At 43.1% G+C, this 22,402-nt stretch overlaps 1 protein-coding gene across 2 annotated transcripts in view; it reads right to left on the bottom strand.

Moving 5' to 3' along the window:
- Positions 1-22,402, bottom strand: part of THADA (THADA armadillo repeat containing) — a 538,115-nt gene that overhangs the window by 159,803 nt on the left and 355,910 nt on the right. For both annotated transcript variants that reach the window (XR_004538762.1, XM_033937269.1), the window contains exon 31: positions 12,744-12,841. Coding sequence is in view for 1 of the 2 variants with exons in the window: in XM_033937269.1 (XP_033793160.1) it covers positions 12,744-12,841 (98 nt within the window). In the remaining variant the exon portion in view is untranslated. The remainder of the gene's footprint in view (positions 1-12,743; positions 12,842-22,402) is intronic.

The following is a 22,402-nucleotide window of genomic DNA, read 5'->3' as shown; positions in this document are numbered from 1 at the left end:
GAACTTTCTTGCATTCGTTTTGAATCTGTCTCCTCTCAGTTTTTCTGAGTGACCTCTTGTTTTAGTTGCCCCTGCTAGTTTAAAGAATCTGTCCCTCTCCACCTTCTCTATGCCTTTCATGATTTTATAAGTCTGTATCATGTCCCCTCTCAGTCTCCGCTTTTCCAAGGTAAAGAGCCCCAGCCTGTCTAACCGTTCGGCATATGAGAGGTTCTCCATACCCTTTATCATCCTCGTTGCTCTCCTCTGGACCCTCTCGAGTATTGCCATGTCCTTCTTGAGGTATGGCGACCAGTATTGGACGCAGTATTCCAGATGTGGGCGCACCATTGCTCGATACAGTGGCAGGATAACTTCCTTCGTTCTGGTAGTGATACCCTTTTTGATAATGCCCAGCATTCTGCTCGCTTTTTTTGAGGCCGCTGCACATTGCGCCTCCGGCTTCATTGTGTTATCCACCAATACCAAAGACTGTCATTCTGTAGTGTCTGTTTCAACCTCAGTCCTTCTACACCAGCATTCTTCAAAGCAAAGCTTGTGGGTCAGTGGTTGTGGCCATTCATACTCTGATTCTTCCCTCTCTCCTTAAAGAATGACATGAAGATGGTTTACCGTGGTTATCCGCGGGGACAGGAACGGTGATGAATTTTGTCACCGTGTCATTCTCTAATTGAAACCAGGAAACAAAAATAGTGTAACAAGCTCCCAGGTAACGGTGACTGTGAATGGAAGCTGACAGCCTCCGGAGCCCAACAGAGGCTGGTTTCATTTTTGCCAGAGGCCCAAAGGCACAGGAGAAAACTGCCAGACCAAATCCCTGCAAATCTACCTGTGTATTAAAAATTAATCAGAGGAAAAGCTGTAATAAAATTAGATTAAAGCTATTAGTTAAATCTGAATTGATCTACTAGGAATGCCTTTATTTGAAATATTCGGAATGAGTGACTAAATACCCGTGCCATCAAGTAAGCATGACGGAAAAAAAAAATGTTAAATCATATATAAAATATTAGCCGAAACACCAGCTGGCTAGAAGTATATAAAATATGAACAGTCGTTTCTAAGGGCTCCTTTTACAAAACCGCGCTAGCGGTTTTAACGCACGCTCCGGATTAGCGCACGCTAGCCGGAAATCTACCGCCTGCTGAAAAGGAGGCGGTAAAGGCTAGTGCGTGCGGCAATTTAGCGCATGCTATTCCGCGCGTTAAGGCCCTAAGTAAAAGGAGCCCTAAGTTTCTATAATTTTTTTTTTAAACTTGTCTAATGAAAATTGATAATTCAAATCTTTTCAAAAACAAAGCACTAATGTTCTAGGCAGATCTGGTTAAGTGACCAGGGTCAGATTCATTTCCTGCTAACTAACTAAACAGGAGGTTAAGGGGCAAGCAATGTTTAAAGTATGTCTTCAATGTGCATTAAAACCCTTAGAAAGCAATAGACTATGCGCTATAGTTAATAAATCCTTATTCTAAGGGTTAGATCATTTACGACAAAAAAGAGCAGAGCTGTTTTTCTCAAGTGGTTTTAGATGGAATTCGTTTAATATATTTGGGCTAAATAATCAAAGGAAGCATGTGCACGGTGCAGTGTTTTTGTTCTTTGGCCTCACTTCATAGGAATTAAGGAAAAGGAACCTGTAATACCATTAAGGCCACAAAATCTATATTAATCACGAAGCAGACTGTCAATCAAGAACTGAGCGGTAAACAGGCAAGGTTAGGCCTAAGAATAGTTCACTGGAATACAACAAAGGGTTTTTTTGTCATTCTCCAAATCTGAGCTAACATGTGGGAGAGCTAGCGCTGGCTAACGTTTCACTTTCCACGTAAACTTAAGCAGCAAAGAATGCTATTGAACTGTAGAGAAGAATCAAGCATTGTGAAGTGTCAAACAGTATCAGGGCACCCGTATCGCCTCCTTCAGGGTGCTGTTAACACATCAGAATGACCTAACCCAGTGTTCTTCAACCTTTTGACACCTATGGACCGGCAGAAATAAAATATTTATTTTGTGGATTGGCACCGGTCTGCGGACCGGCAGTCAAAGAACATTGGGCTAAGTCGTGCCCATCTCTACCCAATCTCCGCCCCATAATAGTACTAATTGTAACACCATTTTTTCCATTTATTTTTCATATGTACACACAATATAATAGTATTAACAACACATAATGGTTACATAAGAACATAAGCAATGCCTCCGCTGGGTCAGGCCTGAGGTCCATCGTGCCCAGCAGTCCGCTCACGCGGCGGCCCAACAGGTCCAGGACCTGTGCAGTAATCCTCTATTTATACCCTTCTATCCCCTTTTCCAGCAGGAAATTGTCCAATCCTTTCTTGAATCCCAGTACCGTACTCTGCCCTATTACGTCCTCTGGAAGCGCATTCCAGGTGTCCACCACACGTTGGATTAAGAAGAACTTCCTAGCATTCGTTTTGAATCTGTCCCCTTTCAACTTTTCCGAATGCCCTCTTGTTCTTTTATTTTTTGAAAGTTTGAAGAATCTGTCCCTCTCTACTCTCTCTATGCCCTTCATGATCTTGTAAGTCTCTATCATATCCCCTCTAAGTCTCCTCTTCTCCAGGGAAAAGAGTCCCAGTTTTTCCAATTTCTCAGCGTATGAAAGGTTTTCCATCCCCTTTATCACACTGTATGCTTTTCAACACTCATTCCTACCAGAAAACAGATAACCCCATGCAAATGCAGGACCCAAAACTAAAAGTACTAATATTCACAAACAAACCCTAAGATGCAACAATCTGCAAGCAGTACAACCCCAGAGGAAAAGAAACAAATGCATTTCTTCCTGAACAGAGAGCAGATGTAAATCAATCACTAAATTCAAAAATAAAAGCATTCCTCCTACCATTGTTGTCTCTCTCCCTCCATGTGCCTTGCCTTCTGGCCTGCTCCCCGGTGTTATCTTTGGGCCGGTCCACTGTGCGATCAATGCAGCGTCTTTGGGCTGGCTCCCTGAGTGCTGCATTGCACAAAGCTGTGGGAAGCACGTCCCGCGCCTCATCTGGAAGCCTTCCCTCTGACGTTGCGACATCAGAAAGAAGGCTTCCTGTTCAGGCATAGGCCGCGCGTAGGAGCCTTTTCCCACGGCTTTGTGCACTGCCGCACTCAGGGAGCCGGCCCAAAGATGCCGCATTGATCACACCGCGGACCGGCGGCCGAAGAACGCCGTCTTGGGCCCAATGGACCGGCAGAAAATTTCTGTGGACTGGCACCGGTCCACGGACCGGCGGTTGAAGAACACTGCACTAACCCATGGCAAGGCATGGTTAAAGTTAAACATTACCTTATCACCAAATTGTTTTTTCCCACCTCGCATGGACTCAGTACATATTTCTCTTATACATTTTATAATTGACTGCAGCCTTCAGGTTGGCGCACTTACATCCAAAAAATGTTCAATTTGGGCCTAATTCTGGAAATGGCATCCCAATTGTGGTGGTAGGCATCCTACCATCATCTAATGAACCAATCAGGATGCACATTTAAAAAAAAAAAATCTGTGTGGCGAAGAATGCCTAAAGCCAGCATAGGCGTGGCTTACGCCGTAAGTGGCCTTAGGAATGTGCAGGCATGCCTAGGCGCTTCCGTAGGCGCAAGTCAGATGCCTTAAATTTAGACCTGTAGAATGCTGACCTACATTTAAGGCTTCTCTCCATAAAACACCCAATTCTGGACGGAGACCATCAAAAGCGCGCCGGACCTTGGCGCGCTACCAATCATGCCCCATTTGTGTGCAGGATGAATGTACGCCGTCACTCTGACTGCTATCAGGCCTTCCCGCTTGTGCTCTGAGGAGGGGTTTGATGGGGAACCCCCACTACACTTACAACTCCTCGCACTCCCGTTGAGGGGGTATCTGGGGGGGCCAGTATACTTAAAACTCACACTCTCCTCTCTAAACCTGGCTCTTCCGCTCTGAGACTACGGGAGCTCACGGAAGCCATTTCCTATGAGTGATCTGCACAGGGCAGGAGCGTAGGAAGATCGCTCCTGCCCCGAAAACCCGCTAGACCACCAGGTACGGCTTAAGGGATTCCGGGGGAAAGTGGGAGGGAGGCGGGAAAGGTCCGGAATACAGCTTTAATTAAAATTTTTTTTTTTTTTTAAATTTAAATCACAAATAACCGAATCCGCAGATGCTGAAACCGCAGATTTGGAGGGAGAAGTGTATACAACTCATGTCCTGCAGGAGACCTATGACTTCCTTCACTGCTTGCTCCCCCTTCAGTCTGGATGGGGTTCTAATTAGCCAGTTGCCTAATTATGGGTGTGCCTGGATTAGAGAGTTGCGCGGGGACAGAAATCTCATCTGTCCCAGTCAAAGTCCCACCCATCCCCGTGAGGAATCCCCTCCGTCCCCACCCGTCCCCGCGAGGAATCCCCTCCATCCCCACCCGTCCCTATAAACTTCAGAAATAGTTATTTCATTTAATTATGCTACTGAATTAAAGGCTCTGGTAGAAACCCATTTACAAATAAGCAAAGAGACTTTATTAATTTGGAAATATTAATTGGGAAGAATACATACTTTGTAAATAGGTTTCTACCAGAGCCTTTAATGTTTATAAATTTTTATCTGAGTCCTGAATAAACCCGAAAAAATGGGAGAAGAATTTATAAGCTCAACGAAGAAAATCTCCCAAGCCCCAAGGCGGAAACTGAGATGAGAGGGAGAGACCACCCGTAGAGAAGAGAAAATAGAAGCCACTCAAAATCAATATTACATATATTAAATATTTAATAAATGTTTGAGAGAGCCCTCAGTCACACAGCCATCCTCCAGTCCCCCAGAGGTAACGGCTGTCACTGGTTTGCACCCAGAAGAGTGTCAACTGTGAAACATCCCCGGGCTCTCTGTGAGTTTTAGTGATAAATAACACAAAAGTGCAAAGGAGTGCAAGCAAAATCAAAACACCCTCTCTACGAAGTGGTCTCTGCCCCTGATCCAGGGGGGCCGAGCAAGAAAGTTCAAGTGTCTAAATTTAATAAAATAAAGCCAATGGAAGATACTTAGCTTCTCAGAAAATTTTTATCAACACAACTAATATACTACTTTATCCTGAAGCAAAAAAAAAAGAAATATAATTTTTTTCCTACCTTTGTTGCCTGGTTTCTGCTTTCCTCATGTTCTCATTCAATTCCTTCCATCCACTATCTCTCTTCTCTCTGCGTCTTCCATTTGCTCTGTTATTGTGCCTCTCCCTTTCCCCCCCTTCCAAATTGGTCTGGCACCCATCTTCTTCCCTCCGCTCCCCCCATAGTCTGGCATCTCTGTCTTCTTCCCTGCCAGCGTCTTCGCCCCACTCTCTCTTCCCCATTTCCCTTCAGCGTCTTCTCCCCACTCTCTCTTCCCCATTTCCCTTCAGCATCTTCTCCCCACTCTCTCTTCCCCATTTCCCTTCAGCATCTTCTCCCCACTCTCTCTTCCCCATTTCCCTTCAGCATCTTATCCCCACTCTCTCTTCCCCATTTCCCTTCAGCATCTTCTCCCCACTCTCTCTTCCCCATGTCCTGTCAGCGTCATTCTCCTCCCTCTGACTTCCCCATGTGCTTTCAGTATCCTTCTCCCCCCTCTGTCTTCCCCATGTCCTTTCAGTGTCCTTCTCCCCCTCTGTCTTCCCCATGTCCTTTCAGCGTCCTTCTCTCCTCCGTCTTCCCCATGTCCTTTCAGCATCCTTCTTCCCCCTCTGTCTTCCCCATGTCCTTTGAGCCACCATGGAATCCACTTATGGCTGAACAAAAAGCTGTTGAAACTCAGGAGCCTGGGGTAAAGCCAAGATATAGCCTTAGCCACCCGCAAGGAAACCCTCCAGGGTTTCCCACTGATCCATGACTAACAAAGTGATGTCTGGATGTGCAGGAAAAAAATGTGTTCTGAGAATTAGTGCCACTCATAACGGTGCCCTGTGAGATCGACGGTTGCCGAGATTCTAGTTTCAGCTCCTGTAGGGAGTCTGCAATAATGTACAGCACAGTTGTTGACGTCAAGGACAACCACTGCTTCTTAACTTCCATTCCCTATAAGAGAACCCAACCTGTGATAGTAAAGGGATAAAATCTGACCTCCATTCTTCCCACTCCTTCTCTGGCTGTCTTGCTGGTCTAGAGGCAGGTACCACACTGCTGTGTGAAAACTCTGAAGGGGAATTTCCCTTTGTGCCAGCACTGGTGTGCCTGCAGGTGGCTCGGGGGCCCCAACAAATTAAGTAGGCTTTCCATAAGAGATTAACAAAGTCCGAGATAAAACCCTATACTAAAGACAGCAAGGATCCCTGCAGAGACTCAGGCCTCTTGGGTTCTGCAGCTTCCACGCACCTCTGTTTGGTGACTTTGTTGCTTAGAAGCTCCAGAATGGAGTTTATCTCTAATACCCGGGCCCTCTGCGGTTCCACAGCCCTAGAGATCTCAGAGGAGGCTAAGCATATGTTTCTGCCCTTCCCTCATGCGCCCTGCGGTGCATGAATGCTCCCCTGACGGCAATCCAGCGCAAATCTGGTATGATATAGAGGTAGAACAGTGAAAGGAGCCCATCCCTATCAATTTTATTTATTTATTTATTTTTATTTTCAGAGTTAATAATTTAATCGTACAAATATCATTTATACATCAAGGAACTGCTTCCTTTTGCTTTTACTTTCCACAAATGTGCTATCATAGGACTCCTCTCAGACTCAACACAGCTTTGGAGGGGTTCATCACCTTGTATGGTCCTAGTCTCCAAACGGAAAATGCCCTAGGAAGCTTTCAGATATGATTTGACTCTGCTGGAAATTTAACACTGTCCCTGCACCTTTCAGTTTGAGATGTTTGTTTCCTTTCATTGTGTGTGTGCGTACGTGTGGTTGGTGGTGCTGCTGCTGCTGCTTCTTGCTTTGGTGGGAGGAGTGCATGTGTAGTGAGCATCCCTATCCATTTTAAACAAAATTGAGGGGCTTGGAGGCAAAATAGAGGCTTTTAAAATAAAATTGGGAAAATCCAAGATGGCCACAGTGGCAGTGATTTCACGGCAAAAGTTGTTCGGGGGAGCTAGCCTGAACTTCAAAAAATTCAAGGAAGGGGTTTATGGAGGTGAACCGTCTCTGGCCCTAGGAATCCTCAAAATGGCCAAATTCAGACCTCCCCTCCCCAGATTTTCCCCATAGGCTATAATAGCCTGTACTCGTGCCTTGCTGGTACCTGCCTAAGTCAGCCCTCACTGCCGCTGAAAGGAATGGAGAAGACTTTCTGCCTCGGGACAGATTCCACAGGTCCAAAAATTATGATCTTCAGGCTGCCAGTCTACATAAATAATGACCCCCCTCCCCCCAAGCTACACTATTATCAGACCTGGGATTAATTTTCTTTATGTCTCAATAAATATCTGTCTTATTTATTGTTACCACCATCTGAAACTATTATGAAGTCAAAATGAGAAAATATTTAAGGCTGGCTATAACTCAATACAGATGTTGAAAGTCCAAAATCATTTTTTTTCCAGATAAAGGCTTCGTTCTTCAGCACAGTGATAGTAAAACAGCATATGCAGTGTATGCGATGGGTATGCTATTCTGTGACTTTTCAATTATGGGACCTCAATTACGGAATGCTCTCCCTGGGCAACTGTGATTTTATACATCTCGCCCACATTTTTAAACACTTTTAAAGACTCACCTCTTTCTGCAAGCTTTTAAGGCCAATTGAAAGAGAGACTACTGAACTGTGCGGTTTTATGTGATGGTATTGTTAAGATGCTCTATTTTGTGTGTTATTTATCTATACAGGAGTGGTCTAGTAGTTAGAGCAGCTGCCTCGGCACCCTAAGGTTGTAAGTTTGATTCCCACTGAAGTTCCTTGTGACTCTGGGCAAATTACTTAACACTTCGTTGCCCCAGGTACAAAATAAGTACCGTATTTTTTCGGTCTGATTTCATGCTGTGTTTTTCTGGCCTAATGGAGGAATAGGGAACCTGTGTGTGTTATGATGGTTCTCATGAAATCGCGGCAATTATATATTTTATAATATGACCTATGGTGGCTACTGAGCACATTACACATTTAATAGTGAGTAATTATAGAAATATCAGACAGATTCAAGAAGTACTAACTTTAGATATTAATCTATTTAATAAACATCTAAAATGTCAATGAGGTCAACACATCAACATAAGCATCTAGGTGCTGGAACATACACATACATATGTTGGTATGTCAGAATATACACACGTGTGTGTGCCAGAACACACACACTAATCTAATCTAATCCTTAGGTTTGTATACAGCATCATCTCCACGTTCGTAGAGCTCGACGCGGTTTACAGTAGGAGAAATAGGAAGGAACTACAACAGAGGGTTAGAGGTAGAAGTGTGAAGAAAATTTAGAGGACTTGGGATGCCAAGATATAAGAGTTTCCTTGATTCCTAAGTTGGAGGGAGACTTACATTTTTTGAGAAAAGCCAGGTTTTCAGATGTTTGCGGAAAACTTGGAGAGAGCTCAAGTTCCGAAGAGGGGATGTAAGGTTGTTCCAGAGCTCAGTGATTTTGAAGTGGAGGGAGGTCCCTAGCTTTCCTGTGTGGGAAATGCCTTTTAGCGAGGGGAAGGATAGTTTTAATTTGTGGGAGGATCTGGTGGTATTAGGGTTTGAGGAATTCCAAGAAAGAGGGACAAAGGGAGGGAGGATACCATATAGGATTTTGAAAGTTAAACAGGCGCATTTATAGTGGACCCTGGCGATTATCGGAAGCCAGTGGAGCTTGGCCAGGAGCGGGGAGACATGGTCAAATTTACTTTTAGTGAAGATGAGCTTGGCCGCGGCATTCTGAATCCATTGGAGTTTGTGGAGGTTTTTCTTAGTTAGGCTTAAGTAGATAGAGTTGCAATAGTCCAATCTGGAGAGGATGATGGATTGGACAAGGAGGGTAAAATGTTTTTGATGGAAGCAGGATCTAACTTTCCTCAGCATGTGAAGGCTGAAAAAGCATTTTTTTTTTACCAAGGATTGGAGGTGGTCATTGAAGGACAATGTGGAATCAATGATGATGCCCAAGACCTTGCTCGAGAACTCAAGCTGCAGAGAGGAGCCAGAGGGTAGTGGGATGGACACTGCTGTCAGCCATTTAAGAAACATACAAGTGTATTTTTTTCTGAACATTTATGCTGATGTATTGCCAGTAATGCTTTTGAACGGGACAAAATACTGCTACTACTACTAATTATTTCTATAGCGCTACCAGACGCACGCAGCGCTGAACAGAGTCATAAAGAAGACAGTCCCTGCTCGAAAGAGTTTACAATCTAAACAGACAAGACAGATAAACAGGATGTAATGGAGACAGTTAAGGGGAAGGGTTAATCTGCTGGCTGGGTGGAGGGCAATGAGGAGTACAGGACAATTAAGCCATTGTGACATCATTGATGAGGTTGGCTCTTATTGGTGGAATAAGGCATTACGACATCACAGCTCTGTTTCCCAAAGACTGAAACTCTTCAGACTACTACTACTATGAATTATTTCTATAGCGCTACCAGACGCAAGCAGCGCTATACAGAGTCACAAAGAAGACAGTCCCTGATCGAAAGAGCTTACAATCTAAACAGACAAGACAGAGAAATAGGATGTCACAGATATAGTTAAGGGGAACAGTTAATCTGCTGGCTGGGTTGGAGGACAGTGGGGAGAAGGGTTATGGATTGAAGGCTATATCAAAAAGGTGGGTTTTCAGTCTGCTTTTAAACAAGGTAAGGGAAGGTGCTTGGCGGACAAATTCAGGCAATTTATTCCAGGCATAGGGGGGCAGCTAGATGAAAGGAACAAAGTCGGGAATTGGCAGTGAAGGAGAAGGGTACAGCTAAGAGCAGCTTATCATTGGGAGATTAGGGGGGAAGCTATTCTTAATTCCTCCAGCGGAGGGCTGGAACAAAACAAACACCTTTCTAAGCTGTCTCTGGAAGCATGCATTAACCCCAATATTTATGTTACAGTACATTTATGTGCATTCCCCTTCTGAAACGTGCATTTCCCTTCTGAGGTGCTATGAGTATCACGGTGGCTTGCTCTTGGCGAAGTTTGAGTTCAGTTTTCCTGAGTAGAGGAACTGGAGGGAAAAGCATAAAAAAGGCATCAGACTCCAGGGAATTGGAGGTGTAGATTCTGGAACAGAAGCTTGAAAGTTTGTGATTGTGAGGAGACACAAATAGATCCACTTCCGGAGTGCCCCAATCCACAAAGATCTGACGTAAAGTGGTGGTGTTGAGGGACCACTTGTGTGGTTTAAGAAGCATACTCAACTTGTCGGCCAAGATATTCTGTTTCCCTGCTAGGTGGACTACCTTTAGAAAAATGTCGTGAGGAGTAGCCCAGGACCAGATCTATTCTGTTTCTTGGCAGTGAAGGCGAGATCCTGTTCCACCCTGTTTGTTCACAGAGTACATGGCTACTTGGTTGTCCATTTGAATAAGCATTACTTGATTGAGGTGGCGGTCCTGAAATGTGCTTAGAGCATTTCAGATTGCTCGAAGCTCAAGAAGATTGATGTGGAAAGTTTTCTCTTGGAACTCCAAATTCCCTGAGTATGCAGGAAATCCAAGTGGGCTCCCCAGCTGAGCATGGATGCATCTGTTGTTAATACCTTCTGATGTGGTGGAGTATGAAATGGAAGGCCTCTGGAAAGATTGTTCGGTGATCTATTCACAGGGCAAAGGTAGGGGAGGGACATTAAGGTGGGCAGACTAGATGGGCCGTGGGCCCTTATCTGCCGTCTATTTCTATGTTTCTATGTATATCTACCATTGAAGGAACTGGCGAAGGTGTGAGTTTACCTGTGTTATTTGGGAAAGTTTTCAATGTACTGAGACCATTGGATTGACAGTGTCCATTGAGGTTCCCTGAGATGCAGTCAGACAAAAGGTGTTACGTGAACCATAGATATCACGTGTCCCAGGAGGCGCATTATTTTGGTGTGCAGTTATGCGTTGAAGGGAGAAGACCTTCTGGTTTATTTGTATGAGTGTTGAGTCTCTTTTGAGGTAAAAGGCTCAAGATTGTGTTGTGTTCAGAAGTGCTTCTATGAACTCTAGAGATTGAGTTGGTTTTAAGTGTTCGAAGCATCATGGCAGCCACATATTTCCCTCCCTCCAGCTCCCGAAGCATCACGGCAGCCATATATCTCCCTCCCTCCTTCTGTTCCCGAAGTAGCAGGCAGATGGTCCTGACAACCCCCCTCCCTCCCTCTGTTTCTGAAGCAGCAGAGCCGGTTCTGACAACTCCCTCCTTTCATTCCCAAAGCAGTGGAACAGTACCTGACAACCCTCCCTCCATTCTCAAAGCAGTAGAGCCGGTCCTGACAACACCCTCCCTCCCTCCCTCCCCCGAAGCTGTAGTAGCAACTGGCAAGCAGAGGAAGCACTGGTAAACAGGTTGCTTCAGGCCAGTCCCGGCAGGGCCTTTCTTCTGATGCATCACTTCCGATGCGGCAGAGGAAAGGCCCTTCCTGGGCTGACCAGAAACTGCCTGTTTACCAGTGCTTCCTCTACTTGCCGGTTGCCACTACAGCTTCAGGTGAATGACTGAGGGAGGGGAGTTTGTCAGGATGCTCTGCTGCTTTGGGAATGGAATGAGAGAGGAAGGGAGGGGATTGTCAGGACCGGCTCTATTGCTTCAGGAACTGAGGGAGAGAGAGTTGTCAGGTCAGGTCTGGTTCTACTGTTTCGGAAATGGAGGGAGAGAGGGAGTGAGTGAGGGAATGGGGTGAGAAAGTGAGAAAGAAAGGAGGGACGAACAGATTCTGGACCTACAAGTGGGGATGGAGAGATGATAGAGTAGGGGTGGGAGTTATCCGGCATCCACCAATCCCCATGGATGCTGGATAAATGAGATTCTACTATAGTAATATCTGCAACATGTTACTTTCAGAGAATTTCCTGTGCACCTGATTTTAAACAGTACAAAATAAAATGAAATACCGAAGTGTTATAATTTAGATACCATTACAATATGCCTCTTGACACTTAGGTGGGAAGTTATTAACACGACTTAAGGAAATAACATGATATATTTGCCTGTTAACGTATTAAATGGCAAAAATCATGAGCTGTTTTACCATGTGCTTTATAATAAAGAGATGCAAATGCAAGCAGAAAGTTCATTATTAAATCAATGGATGAGACAGGAGCAAACCCCAGTTACTCTGGTCTCATCTGGCACCAGGCAGTCTCGCAACACTACCACTAGGAGTCAAGATACCCTTATGTAATTGTTTAAACCTAGCAATAGTACTGTAAGAACAGCTAGGAGTCATCAGGCACTATTTCAAACCCAGAATCAAACAGGCCAAGAGAGACTAGGAATCTCTCCTTCATGATACACTAGAAACCAAGGAACCCTCTCCAGGTTTCTTAGGGTTGGGGGAGGGGGGGGTTCTACAGAGAGGGAGGTTGTTTTGTGGGGCACCGGAGGTATCTTCAGGGGGTTAGTACCTATGTATCAATAATGTTAACTGTGGCCCTTTTAAAAAGGTCTCTTCAGGAGCTTTGAGCCGCACATTAGCAGTCGATATTCCCAGGGAGAAAAAGAATACATAGCTTCCTTTACCACAGGGAATTCCTAACCAGCAGTACGACTTCCATAATACATTAAGCAGCAGTAAAATGCAATATTTTACTGTAGCTTAGTAAAAGCCTCCTCAATTGACTGCGAGCTTGGTTCAGCCGGTGATATAGGTTGGTTAGCAACATGGAACACATTACCGTGAGGTGTGCTGCCTTCTTTGAATTTTCCAAGATAGCTGCTCAGTACAAGCAGGATGTCAAGGTAAGCGGCTCGAGTCACCAAGCAAGGGTTTGGCCTGAAAATGAAAATTGTTGACAGAAAATATGGTAAGTGCTTCTTAAACGAGAATTTGGAAAAAAAAACAAACGTATAGTGCCTTGCAAAAGACTTAACAACTATGTACATTTTTCAAATTATGCTGTCTTAATAACACTGTTTAAAATGGAGAACATAAGAACAGCCATGCTGGGTCAGACCAATGGTCCCATTTAACCCAGTTAAATGCTTCCAACAGTGGCTAATCTAGGTCAAAGTATGTGGCAGAAACCCAAAAAGGGCTTCCCCCATGTCCGTCTCCATCGCACACTATGGATATTTCCTCGAGGAACTGTCCAGATCTTTCTTAAACCCAGCTATGCTAACCACTTCCTCTGGCAACACATTCCAGAGATTAACTATTCTTTGAGTAAAATATTATTTCCTCCTATTTGTTCTAAAAGTATTCCCATGTCATTTCATTGAGTGTCTCCTGAGTTTTTGTATTTTTTTTTTGAAAGGGTGAAAAACGGATTCGTTCCTACCTGTTCTACACCACTCAGGATTTTGTAGACCTCAAGCACTTATCCGCATAACACACTACACTTCCAATGTGAAAGAATACTTGCAGAATTGAAAACTTATTAAGAATAAGAAACCCCCCAAAAATGGGACTGCATATGTCTCATAAATATCTCAAACACAACCCCACACAGAACAAACGAACCTGCTCAGCAACGCTACAAGGCTTAAACATACATACACCCAACCATCCACAGCAGGAGAAACACTCGATCAAACAGAAAACAAAAAAAGAAGTGGAGAAAAAGCCTCAGTTCAGCTTCATTTGCCAAAAAACTCCACTTCACATACACTCCTACACAAACAAACCGGTAGGGTGAAGAAAGCACTGTAATAGCTTGCAAAGTCAATGTTCAAAAGCACCAGGGGTACATAACCCCACACGTGAAAAAAATATGGCAACAGGGCCCAAAGGCACAGTGATCCGAAATCATAGCATTAGGCCAAAAAAAAACCCACTTAGCTGCCAAAGTCCATCAGATATGTCTCAATCCAGAGTAGTAACACAGCAGCTAGAGTACCCTGCATATGTCTCCCACACCTTTGCCGTTTAGAAAAACCGGAACTAAGAGCTCCTTTTACAGAGGTGCACTAAGCGTTTTAGAGTGCGTTAACCACGCGCTAAACGCTAAAGTGTGCATGTTAGTCTATGGACACGTTAGCACATGCATAAATTTAGCGTGCTCTAAACATGCACTAATTCACATAGCACACCTTAGTAAAACAGGGGGTAAATCTGGTTCCAAAAACTGCCTTAATATGGACCATAATAAGTTAAATAGTGTCTACTGTGGGTCTAACAGCAGCTGACCAAGAATATTTCTGGATGAAGACTTGAGCTGGTTCTGTTGTATGATATGAATTTTGAATAGAAGTCTAATCATGCTGAAAACAAAAATTTAAAAAAAAACCTCTGGAATAAAATTATTGTAAAGTACAGGTTGGGTGAGGGCTACAAGACAATTTCAGTCCGTTTGAATTTTCCTTGGGGTACTCTAAAGCCTATCATTGAAAAAAAAGATTAGTACCACCCGCCAAATCCTAGAATTATGGTTAAGAAAACTGTTGAGGTCTAAGATTACTGGCTGAGACTGAGAAAAATGTTGATTGTTTAACATTTGGAACGACCTCACCATCCCGTTGCGGAACCTGGGCTCCCTTCAATTATTCCGCAAACAACTGAAAACTTGGCTTTTCATCAAATTGTAACTCCATCCTCCCCCCCCTTTTTCTCCTCCCTTCTACACATAAGTTCATGTAAACCTTTTTTTCTTCTTCTCTACCTATTATTTAAGTTCTTGTAAACCGTGTCGAGCTCCATACTCATGGAGATGATGCGGTATATAAACTTAAGGTTTAGATTAGATTAGATTTCAAAATTACCCCATGGACAAAGTAGTGTATTGCCTTTTAAATCCACTTTAAAGGTTAATAAATAAATTAAAAACATATATAAATTGATAGCTTTTTATTGAACTTAACTTAAGCCCCCTTTTATCAAGCTGTGTTAGGGTTTTTTTTAAAAAAATTGCTGGCCGCTGCAATAAAAGCTCTGACGCTCATAGGAATTTTATGAGCATCGGGGCTTTTACCGCAGCGACCAGTGATAAAAACCCTAAAGCGGCTTGATATAAAGGGGCCTTAATCTCTGAAAGTGATACGCGCTGAAGAAAAGTTAATTTTGAGAGGTACAGGTAAACTGCACTTGAAAAAAAAAAAAATAAAATTATAGATTAAGATTTATCAAAGGCATCTTGAAATAAGAAGGTTTTAAGATTAGTCTTGAATTTTGGTAAATGAAGTTCATCGCGGAGAAATTGAGGGAGAGAATTCCATAATGTGGGGGCAGTTATAGCGAAATTAGTTTTCCTAGTATAGTAGGATTCTTTTAAGGATGGATGGAATGAAAAGGAGTTTTTGGTCAGTAGATCTTAAGGAACGGGGAGAACTTTGGGGTATTAATAATTTATCAAGAAATAAGGGTAAGTGGGAGAGTTTGATTTTGAAAGAGAGCAGTATAATTTTATAGATTATACGGTGGGTGACAGGGAGCCAATGAGCCTCTTTAAGAAGTGGGGTGACATGTTCGAATTTACCTATTTTGTAGATGAGTTTGATTGCTGTATTTTGTATGAGTTGTAAACGTCGAAGTTCTTTTTGGAAACTTGGAAAGCTACCAAGTTGGTAAAAGGGATGGAATTCCTCTCGTACGAGGAAAGACTAAAAAGGTTAGGGCTCTTCAGCTTGGAAAAGAAACGGCTGAGGGGAGATAGGATTGAAGTCTACAAAATCCTGAGTGTAGAACGGGTACAAGTGGATCGATTTTTCACTCCGTCAAAAAGTATAAAGACTAGGGGGACACAAGATTGAAGTTACAGGGAAATACTTTTCAAACCAATAGGAGAAAATTTTTTTTTTCACTCAGAGAATAGTTAAGCTCTGGTACGCGTTGCCAGAGGATGCGGTAAGAGCGGATAGCGTAGCTGGTTTTAAGAAAGGTTTGGACAAGTTCCTGGAGGAAAAGTCCATAGTCTGTTATTGAGATAGACATGGGTCGAAGCAACTGCTTGCCCTGTATTGGTAGCATGGAATATTGCTACACCTTGGGTTTTGGCCAGGTACTAGTGACTAGAGGGGAGTGTGTGGCGCAGTGGCTAAAGCTACAGCCTCAGCACCCTGGGGTTGTGGGTTCAAACCCACGCTGCTCCTTGTGACCCTGGGCAAGTCACTTAATCCCCCCATTGCCCCAGATACATTAGGTAGATTGTGAGCCCGCCGGGACAGACAGGGAAAAATGCTTGAGTACCTGAATAAATTCATGTAAACCGTTCTGAACTCCCCTGGGAGAACGGTATAGAAAAATTGAATAAATAAAATAAATAAATAAATAAAAACCTGGATTGGCCACCGTGAGAACGGGCTACTGGGCTTGATGTATTAAATCCTCCTTCCTGAGGTCAAGACAGTATACTATTCATTTAAGGGCCCTTTTTCTAAGCTGCATTAAGTACTAGTAAATACTCATAATATAGTAAAAATGGCTTAATGTGGAACATGCTAATAGACTTTGGATTAGTTTTGCCATATGCGTGCACCAATCACGGTAATTATTATCTGTATTTTTTGGGAGGCGCATGTCATGGATAGAGGCTGAGTGTGGATATGCTAATAACAATGAAATGGTTAGCTTTTAATATATTATCGAAGGCTTTAGTATTTACTATGTGCTTTACCACTATAGGGGATGCTCCTTGAAATTGCTCTCTGGCAAAACGCTGAATTCACGTCGGAGCCCCAAGTTTAGATAAGATAAGTGATCTTGGGCTTTAAAATCTCACTAAAATTATAATAAGTATAAGAAACATACGGTGGACCGATGAGGAGGCTGGCTACGGTATGGATCTAGCTTTACACAAAATATGATGCCAGAGTGTTGCCGCTGAGGTCACCGTAAAGATTAATCTAGAAACTTTATGAATTATAGCACTCTTTGAAGCATGGATAAGTGATCAACTGTTGAAGAGTTGAATAAGTGTGAATTGAACAAATTTCTTTGATATGAATAGTGAGTGTGGCAATGACTTACTACACTAATATTATAGCTTCACTTAGACGAAGAAATTTTCTGTATTTGACTTCATAGGCCAACATAGACTGTGAATAAGCTAGCACATGCACACATCACGGCTGAACTAACTACTGTTGTTAATACATCCATAGCGTGTCTTACCATATAGCTAGGAGCTTATAAAAAGAACCTCAATAAGCTCAGATTAATTCAGAACACCGCGATCCGTCTAATCTACGGTTTAAAAAAATGGGAACACATTACCCCTTACTATCAGAAACTCCACTGGTTACCCGTAGAATCCAGAGTCCTCTTCAAGTTTGCTTGTATTTGTTACAAAGCTCTCTTTGGGATTCTTCCAGCTTACCTCAACTCCCAGTTCTCTCTCAACGAGTCCAAGAGCACTCTCAGAACAAACCTATTTAATTACCCCTCCCTGAAATCTTACCAATACAAAATGTTCTACTATGTTACTATAAGTCTTAACAGAGATTTCGGCAGTTGGAACCCAAGCACAGTACCGGGTAAAGCTTTGGTATTCTTGCCCAGAAATAGATAAGAAAAAAAAAAAAAAAATTAAATTGAATTGAATCAGATTGGGCAGACTGGATGGACCATTCGGGTCTTTATCTGCCATCATCTACTATGTTACTATGTTATCATTCCAGGCAGCTAGGCTGAACACATGGCTTGGAAAACCCCTACTTAAGGCCACTACATACGCTGACTTTAGAAAATCCCTGAAAACTCGATTGTTTAACAAATTCTAAATTCCCAACTCACCTCATCCTCTCTACGGCCCTCTTCTCTACCATCCCAATTCAAGATTTGAGACCAACTTATACTCTCTTTCCACCTGTATCCCATGTACTGACAAAATGTATCTTTATTGTAAACCGCTTTGAACTTCACGGTATAGCGATATGTAAGAAATAAAAATTATTATCATCTAAACAGAAGATGGTAAGTGCACCCCTGGTAATTTTTTTAAAAAAATGGCGTACACTTTTAACGTTAGTGTGCAGCAATTAATGAAGTGCATAGTCTGCTACTGAGGAAGACATGGGGGAAGCCAATGCTTTCCCTAGGATTGATAGAATGGAATATTGCTACTCTTTGAGATTCCGGAATCTTGTTACTCTTTGGGATTCTGGAATGTTGCGCTACGCTCTGAGATTCCGGAATCTTGCTACTCTTTGGGATTCTGGAATGTTGCGCTACGCTCTGAGATTCCGGAATCTTGCTACTCTTTGGGATTCTGGAATGTTGCGCTACGCTCTGAGATTCCGGAATCTTGTTACTCTTTGGGATTCTGGAATGTTGCGCTACGCTCTGAGGTTTTGGAATCTTGTTATTCTTTGGGATTCTGGAATGTTGCGCTACGCTCTGAGATTCCGGAATCTTGCTACTCTTTGGGATTCTGGAATGTTGCGCTACGCTCTGAGATTTTGGAATCTTGTTACTCTTTGGGATTCTGGAATGTTGCTATTATTTGGGTTTCTGCCTGGTACTTGTGACCTGGATTGGCCACTGTGGAAACAGGATACTGGGCTAAATGGAGCACTGGTCTGACCCAGTATGGCTATAACTATGTTCAAACTGAAAAAAAGCCCTTTTTGATGGCTGTGCATGTTTTTTTTTAGCATAGCTTAGTGAAAGGATCCTTTAGTTTCTGCCACTATCTGTTTGTTATATACTATTCTTATAGTAGCCGAATATTGCGTATATTGGGTTGCTGCCCTGGCTCTGTCCCATTACAGATTGCTTATATTTTCAGTCTGTCTCTATCCATATATTGGCTGAAAATCTTTAGATAAAGAAGTTATATGTTTACTCACTGCTGGTAAATGTATAACTTCCTGTGGAGGAATAGCCTAACGATTAGTGCAATGGCCTGAGAACCAGGGGAACTGGGTTGAATTTCCACTGCAACAACTTGTGACTCCATTGCCTCAGGTACAAAATAAAGTGCCTGTAAAAGCCTTTGATTGTAACCACAGAAAGATGGCCTATCAAATCCTATTTCCTTTTCTCTTTGAAAAATGATCACTTTATTTCTCAGGACCTTTCTTTCTGGTGTAAGGTAATGGCTGTTGGGAATCTACTTCATAGAAACATGATGGCAGATAAAGGCCAAATGGCCCATCCACAGCATCCATTATCTCCTCCTCTCCCTATTGGCTAAGGCTCTTAACATTTGCATCTCCTCTTCCTATAGGCTAAGGCTCTTAACACCTGCATTGTGATGTCATAGAACTTTATGGTTATACAAACATAGTAACATGATGGCAGATAAAGGCCAAATGGCCCAACCAGTCTGCCTATCCGCAGTAACCATTATCTCGTTCTCTCTCCGAGAAATCCCACGTTCCTATCCCACGCCTTCTTGAATTCAGACACCGTTTCTGTTTCCACCACCTCTTCCGGGAGACTGTTCCACGCATCTACCACCTTTTATGTAAAAAGTATTTCCTTAGATAACTCCTGAGCCTATCACCTCTCAACTTCATCCTATGTCCTCTCATTCCAGAGCTTTCTTTCAAATAAAAGAAACTCGATTCATGCGCATTTACGCCACATAGGTATTTAAATGTCTGTAAGGCGTACAAAAGATCCTACAGCCATTTCCTACCTCAGCTATGGAACCGACTACCCACACAGATCAGGTTGATAGACTCACTAATGACCTTCCGCAGAGCAGTAAAGACCTTCCTCTTCCGCCAATCGGGCCTCCTCAATATACTTCTCCTAGTACTCTTCGCTCTGACCAGTCTGGTCTCTAGAATAAGCTTTGTTATTGTCTACTGTAACCTATTTGTTGTCATGACTAGTCTGTTTTCAAACGATTGTGAATGTCTACTTGTAACCCATTCTGAGCTTCTGGGAGAATGGGATAGAAATCGAAATAAAATCTCTCCCCGGCTTTTCTTCAAAGTATGCTGGATGGAGGGGGCAAGAGAGTAGATACTGGTTAGAAGAGTGAAAATAAAGGGGGAAAGAGAGAGAGAAAGATAAGATGCTGGGAGAGAGGGAAGAGTTAGGAAAGAAATTGGAGAATAATAGGATGAGGGAGATGGAAAGCTGTAAATAGAAGCAGATAAAGATCAGACAAATAAATGAAGGAAAATTGGAAGGAAAAGGTTAAAGTCAGAGATGAATGTAGGAGAGGACATGAAGGTGAGAAGAGGCAGAGAGACTAAAGACCCTGGAAAGAAAAGAAAAGACAGAAGAAAGCAGAAACTGGGATAAACATGAATAAAATGGCCAGACAAAAAAGGTAGAAAAAAATAATTTTATTTTCAATTTCATGAACAGAAAATGCAGTTTTACTGTAAATTTCCACTGCTTTCTTTTTATATTCCAAAGTTTCTCTTTCTCTGGTGTTGAACTGCATATGATTTCTTAAGCTTTAAGTTTGATTTTTGTCTACATTTATTTAAGTTTGTGGTTGTTTGTAGTTGCATTTTCTTATGTAGGGGCCTTGTTGTGAATATGTTAGCTTTGGGATATATGCATCACAGACATTACGTTTATTGACTTACAAGATAGCTAATGGGGAGGGCGGGTGAGCAATCTTTAAAGAATGGCTCAACACGATAACCCAAATTTCTAACATAGTAAATGATGGCAGATAAAGACCTGAATGGTCCATCCAGTCTGTCCATTAGTTATTCTCATTAGAAATACATGATTAAGTTAACTTGCCTCTTCTTTGATATTTCTGGGCCATAGACTAAAGTCCAAGCTCACTCCAGCCTATCCAACCATCCCGTTGTTTGTAGGATATCTATCGTAAAGTCTGGCCAGTAACATCCTCATGTTCCAAGTTAATGGAGTTCCCATTGATGCCTTCCCCAGCCCATCCTACACCGAATCACCATATATGGGACACAAACCGTACAAGTCTGTCCAATACCGGCCTTAGTTCTTTAATTTATACCATTTGTTTTCTAATTAGAGATCCTCTGTGTTTATTTATCCCACGCTTTTTTGAATTCCATCACCGTTTTCCTCTCCACCACCTCCCTTGGGAGGGCATTCCAGGCATCCACCATCCTCTCCGTGAAAAAGAATTTCCTAACCTCAGTTTATATTCAAGTCAACTTTTTGTTTCCTCTTTTTGGAGGGAAAAAAGGATACTTCCGTTTATATTCGGATTAGTTTATATTCGAGTATATACAGTAGTAAAAAGCCTACAGAAATCACATCAAGATTGAAGGTGAGGTGTCATGCTCTTACCTCGCAAGACCTGGACTCTAAATAGGAAGTGAGCTCAGGCATCTTTTTGCTTTTATAGTATGTCTGTCTCTGCCCAATGAGGTGACATTAACTAGATTCTTTGGATTGTCTATACACAGCCTGGCACTTCCTCATCCTGAGACAGATCTCTCATGGAGCTCTGAGGGTAAGATTCTCAAAACTTTAACGTGGTCACTAAACTAGATGCAGCCAGTTTACTGTTCATATATTTTAGTGGCAGATTATCAAAACGGCCATGCAAATCTAATACAACGAAGTCATTAATATTTAAAGGAGCATTCCAGGTGATTCTCTATTATTGCTGGGTGATTCCCTACCCTCGCCGTCCTATACTTGCGAGCAAAATTTTCCAGCAGGTCTGAGCTGTCATAGCCTTACTTTCTGGTCAGTGCCTGAGCACTAATTGGCTCAGGCATTGACAGGAAAGTAAGACATGCCGAAAAATGTTGCCGTCGCAAAACACCCCCTGACCTCCCCTCCCCCCGGCAGCGAGAGAAATGCCCGCTCTCTTCCACCACCATACAAAAACTCCCAACACCTCCCCCCATCAGAGGGAGAGATGCCTACTCCCTCCTGCCACCAAACAACCCCCCAGCTTCCCCCGGCAGCGGAAGGGATGCCTACACCCTCCTGAAACCACCATCATGCCCCAATGAGCCCACCATGCCTCCGACGCCTCCTGCACCCCTTACTTTGTTTACGAAGGTTTGACCAGATGGATGCCTTTCCCCTCCGGCCAGCAGACACCCCTCTTCAAAATGGCAGATCTTCCCAGTGCATCCCGGGATGTGCTGGGAAGGAACTAGAACTCTGATTTGCCCAGGTTGCTTAAGGCCCCTCCTATGGGGGAGACCTCAGGCATCTGGGCCAATCGGAGCCTTAGGCCCCTCCACGGATACACCGGCATGAATACACTTGTAGGTTAGTAATAGGAGTTTGAACTGTATGTGGAGGCAGATAGGAAGCCAGTGAAGTGATTTGAAAAGAGGGGCGAGTATAGCGAGGTTGGCAGAAGATAAATCATGCAGCTGAATTTTGCAGCGATTGCAGGGAGGAGAGGCGGTTCAGCAGGAGACCTGTTAGAAGTAAAATTGCAGTAGTCTAGGCGTGAGGTTACGAGAGTGTGGACAAAGGTCCAGGTAGTGTGCTCAGGGAGGAAGGGGCAAATTTTGGTTGTAGAGATAGAAGCGA

Source organism: Geotrypetes seraphini, chromosome 3 (genome assembly GCF_902459505.1).
Source record: "Geotrypetes seraphini chromosome 3, aGeoSer1.1, whole genome shotgun sequence".
Classification (NCBI taxonomy): domain Eukaryota; kingdom Metazoa; phylum Chordata; class Amphibia; order Gymnophiona; family Dermophiidae; genus Geotrypetes; species Geotrypetes seraphini.
This window is presented reverse-complemented; position numbering and strand designations above follow the sequence as displayed.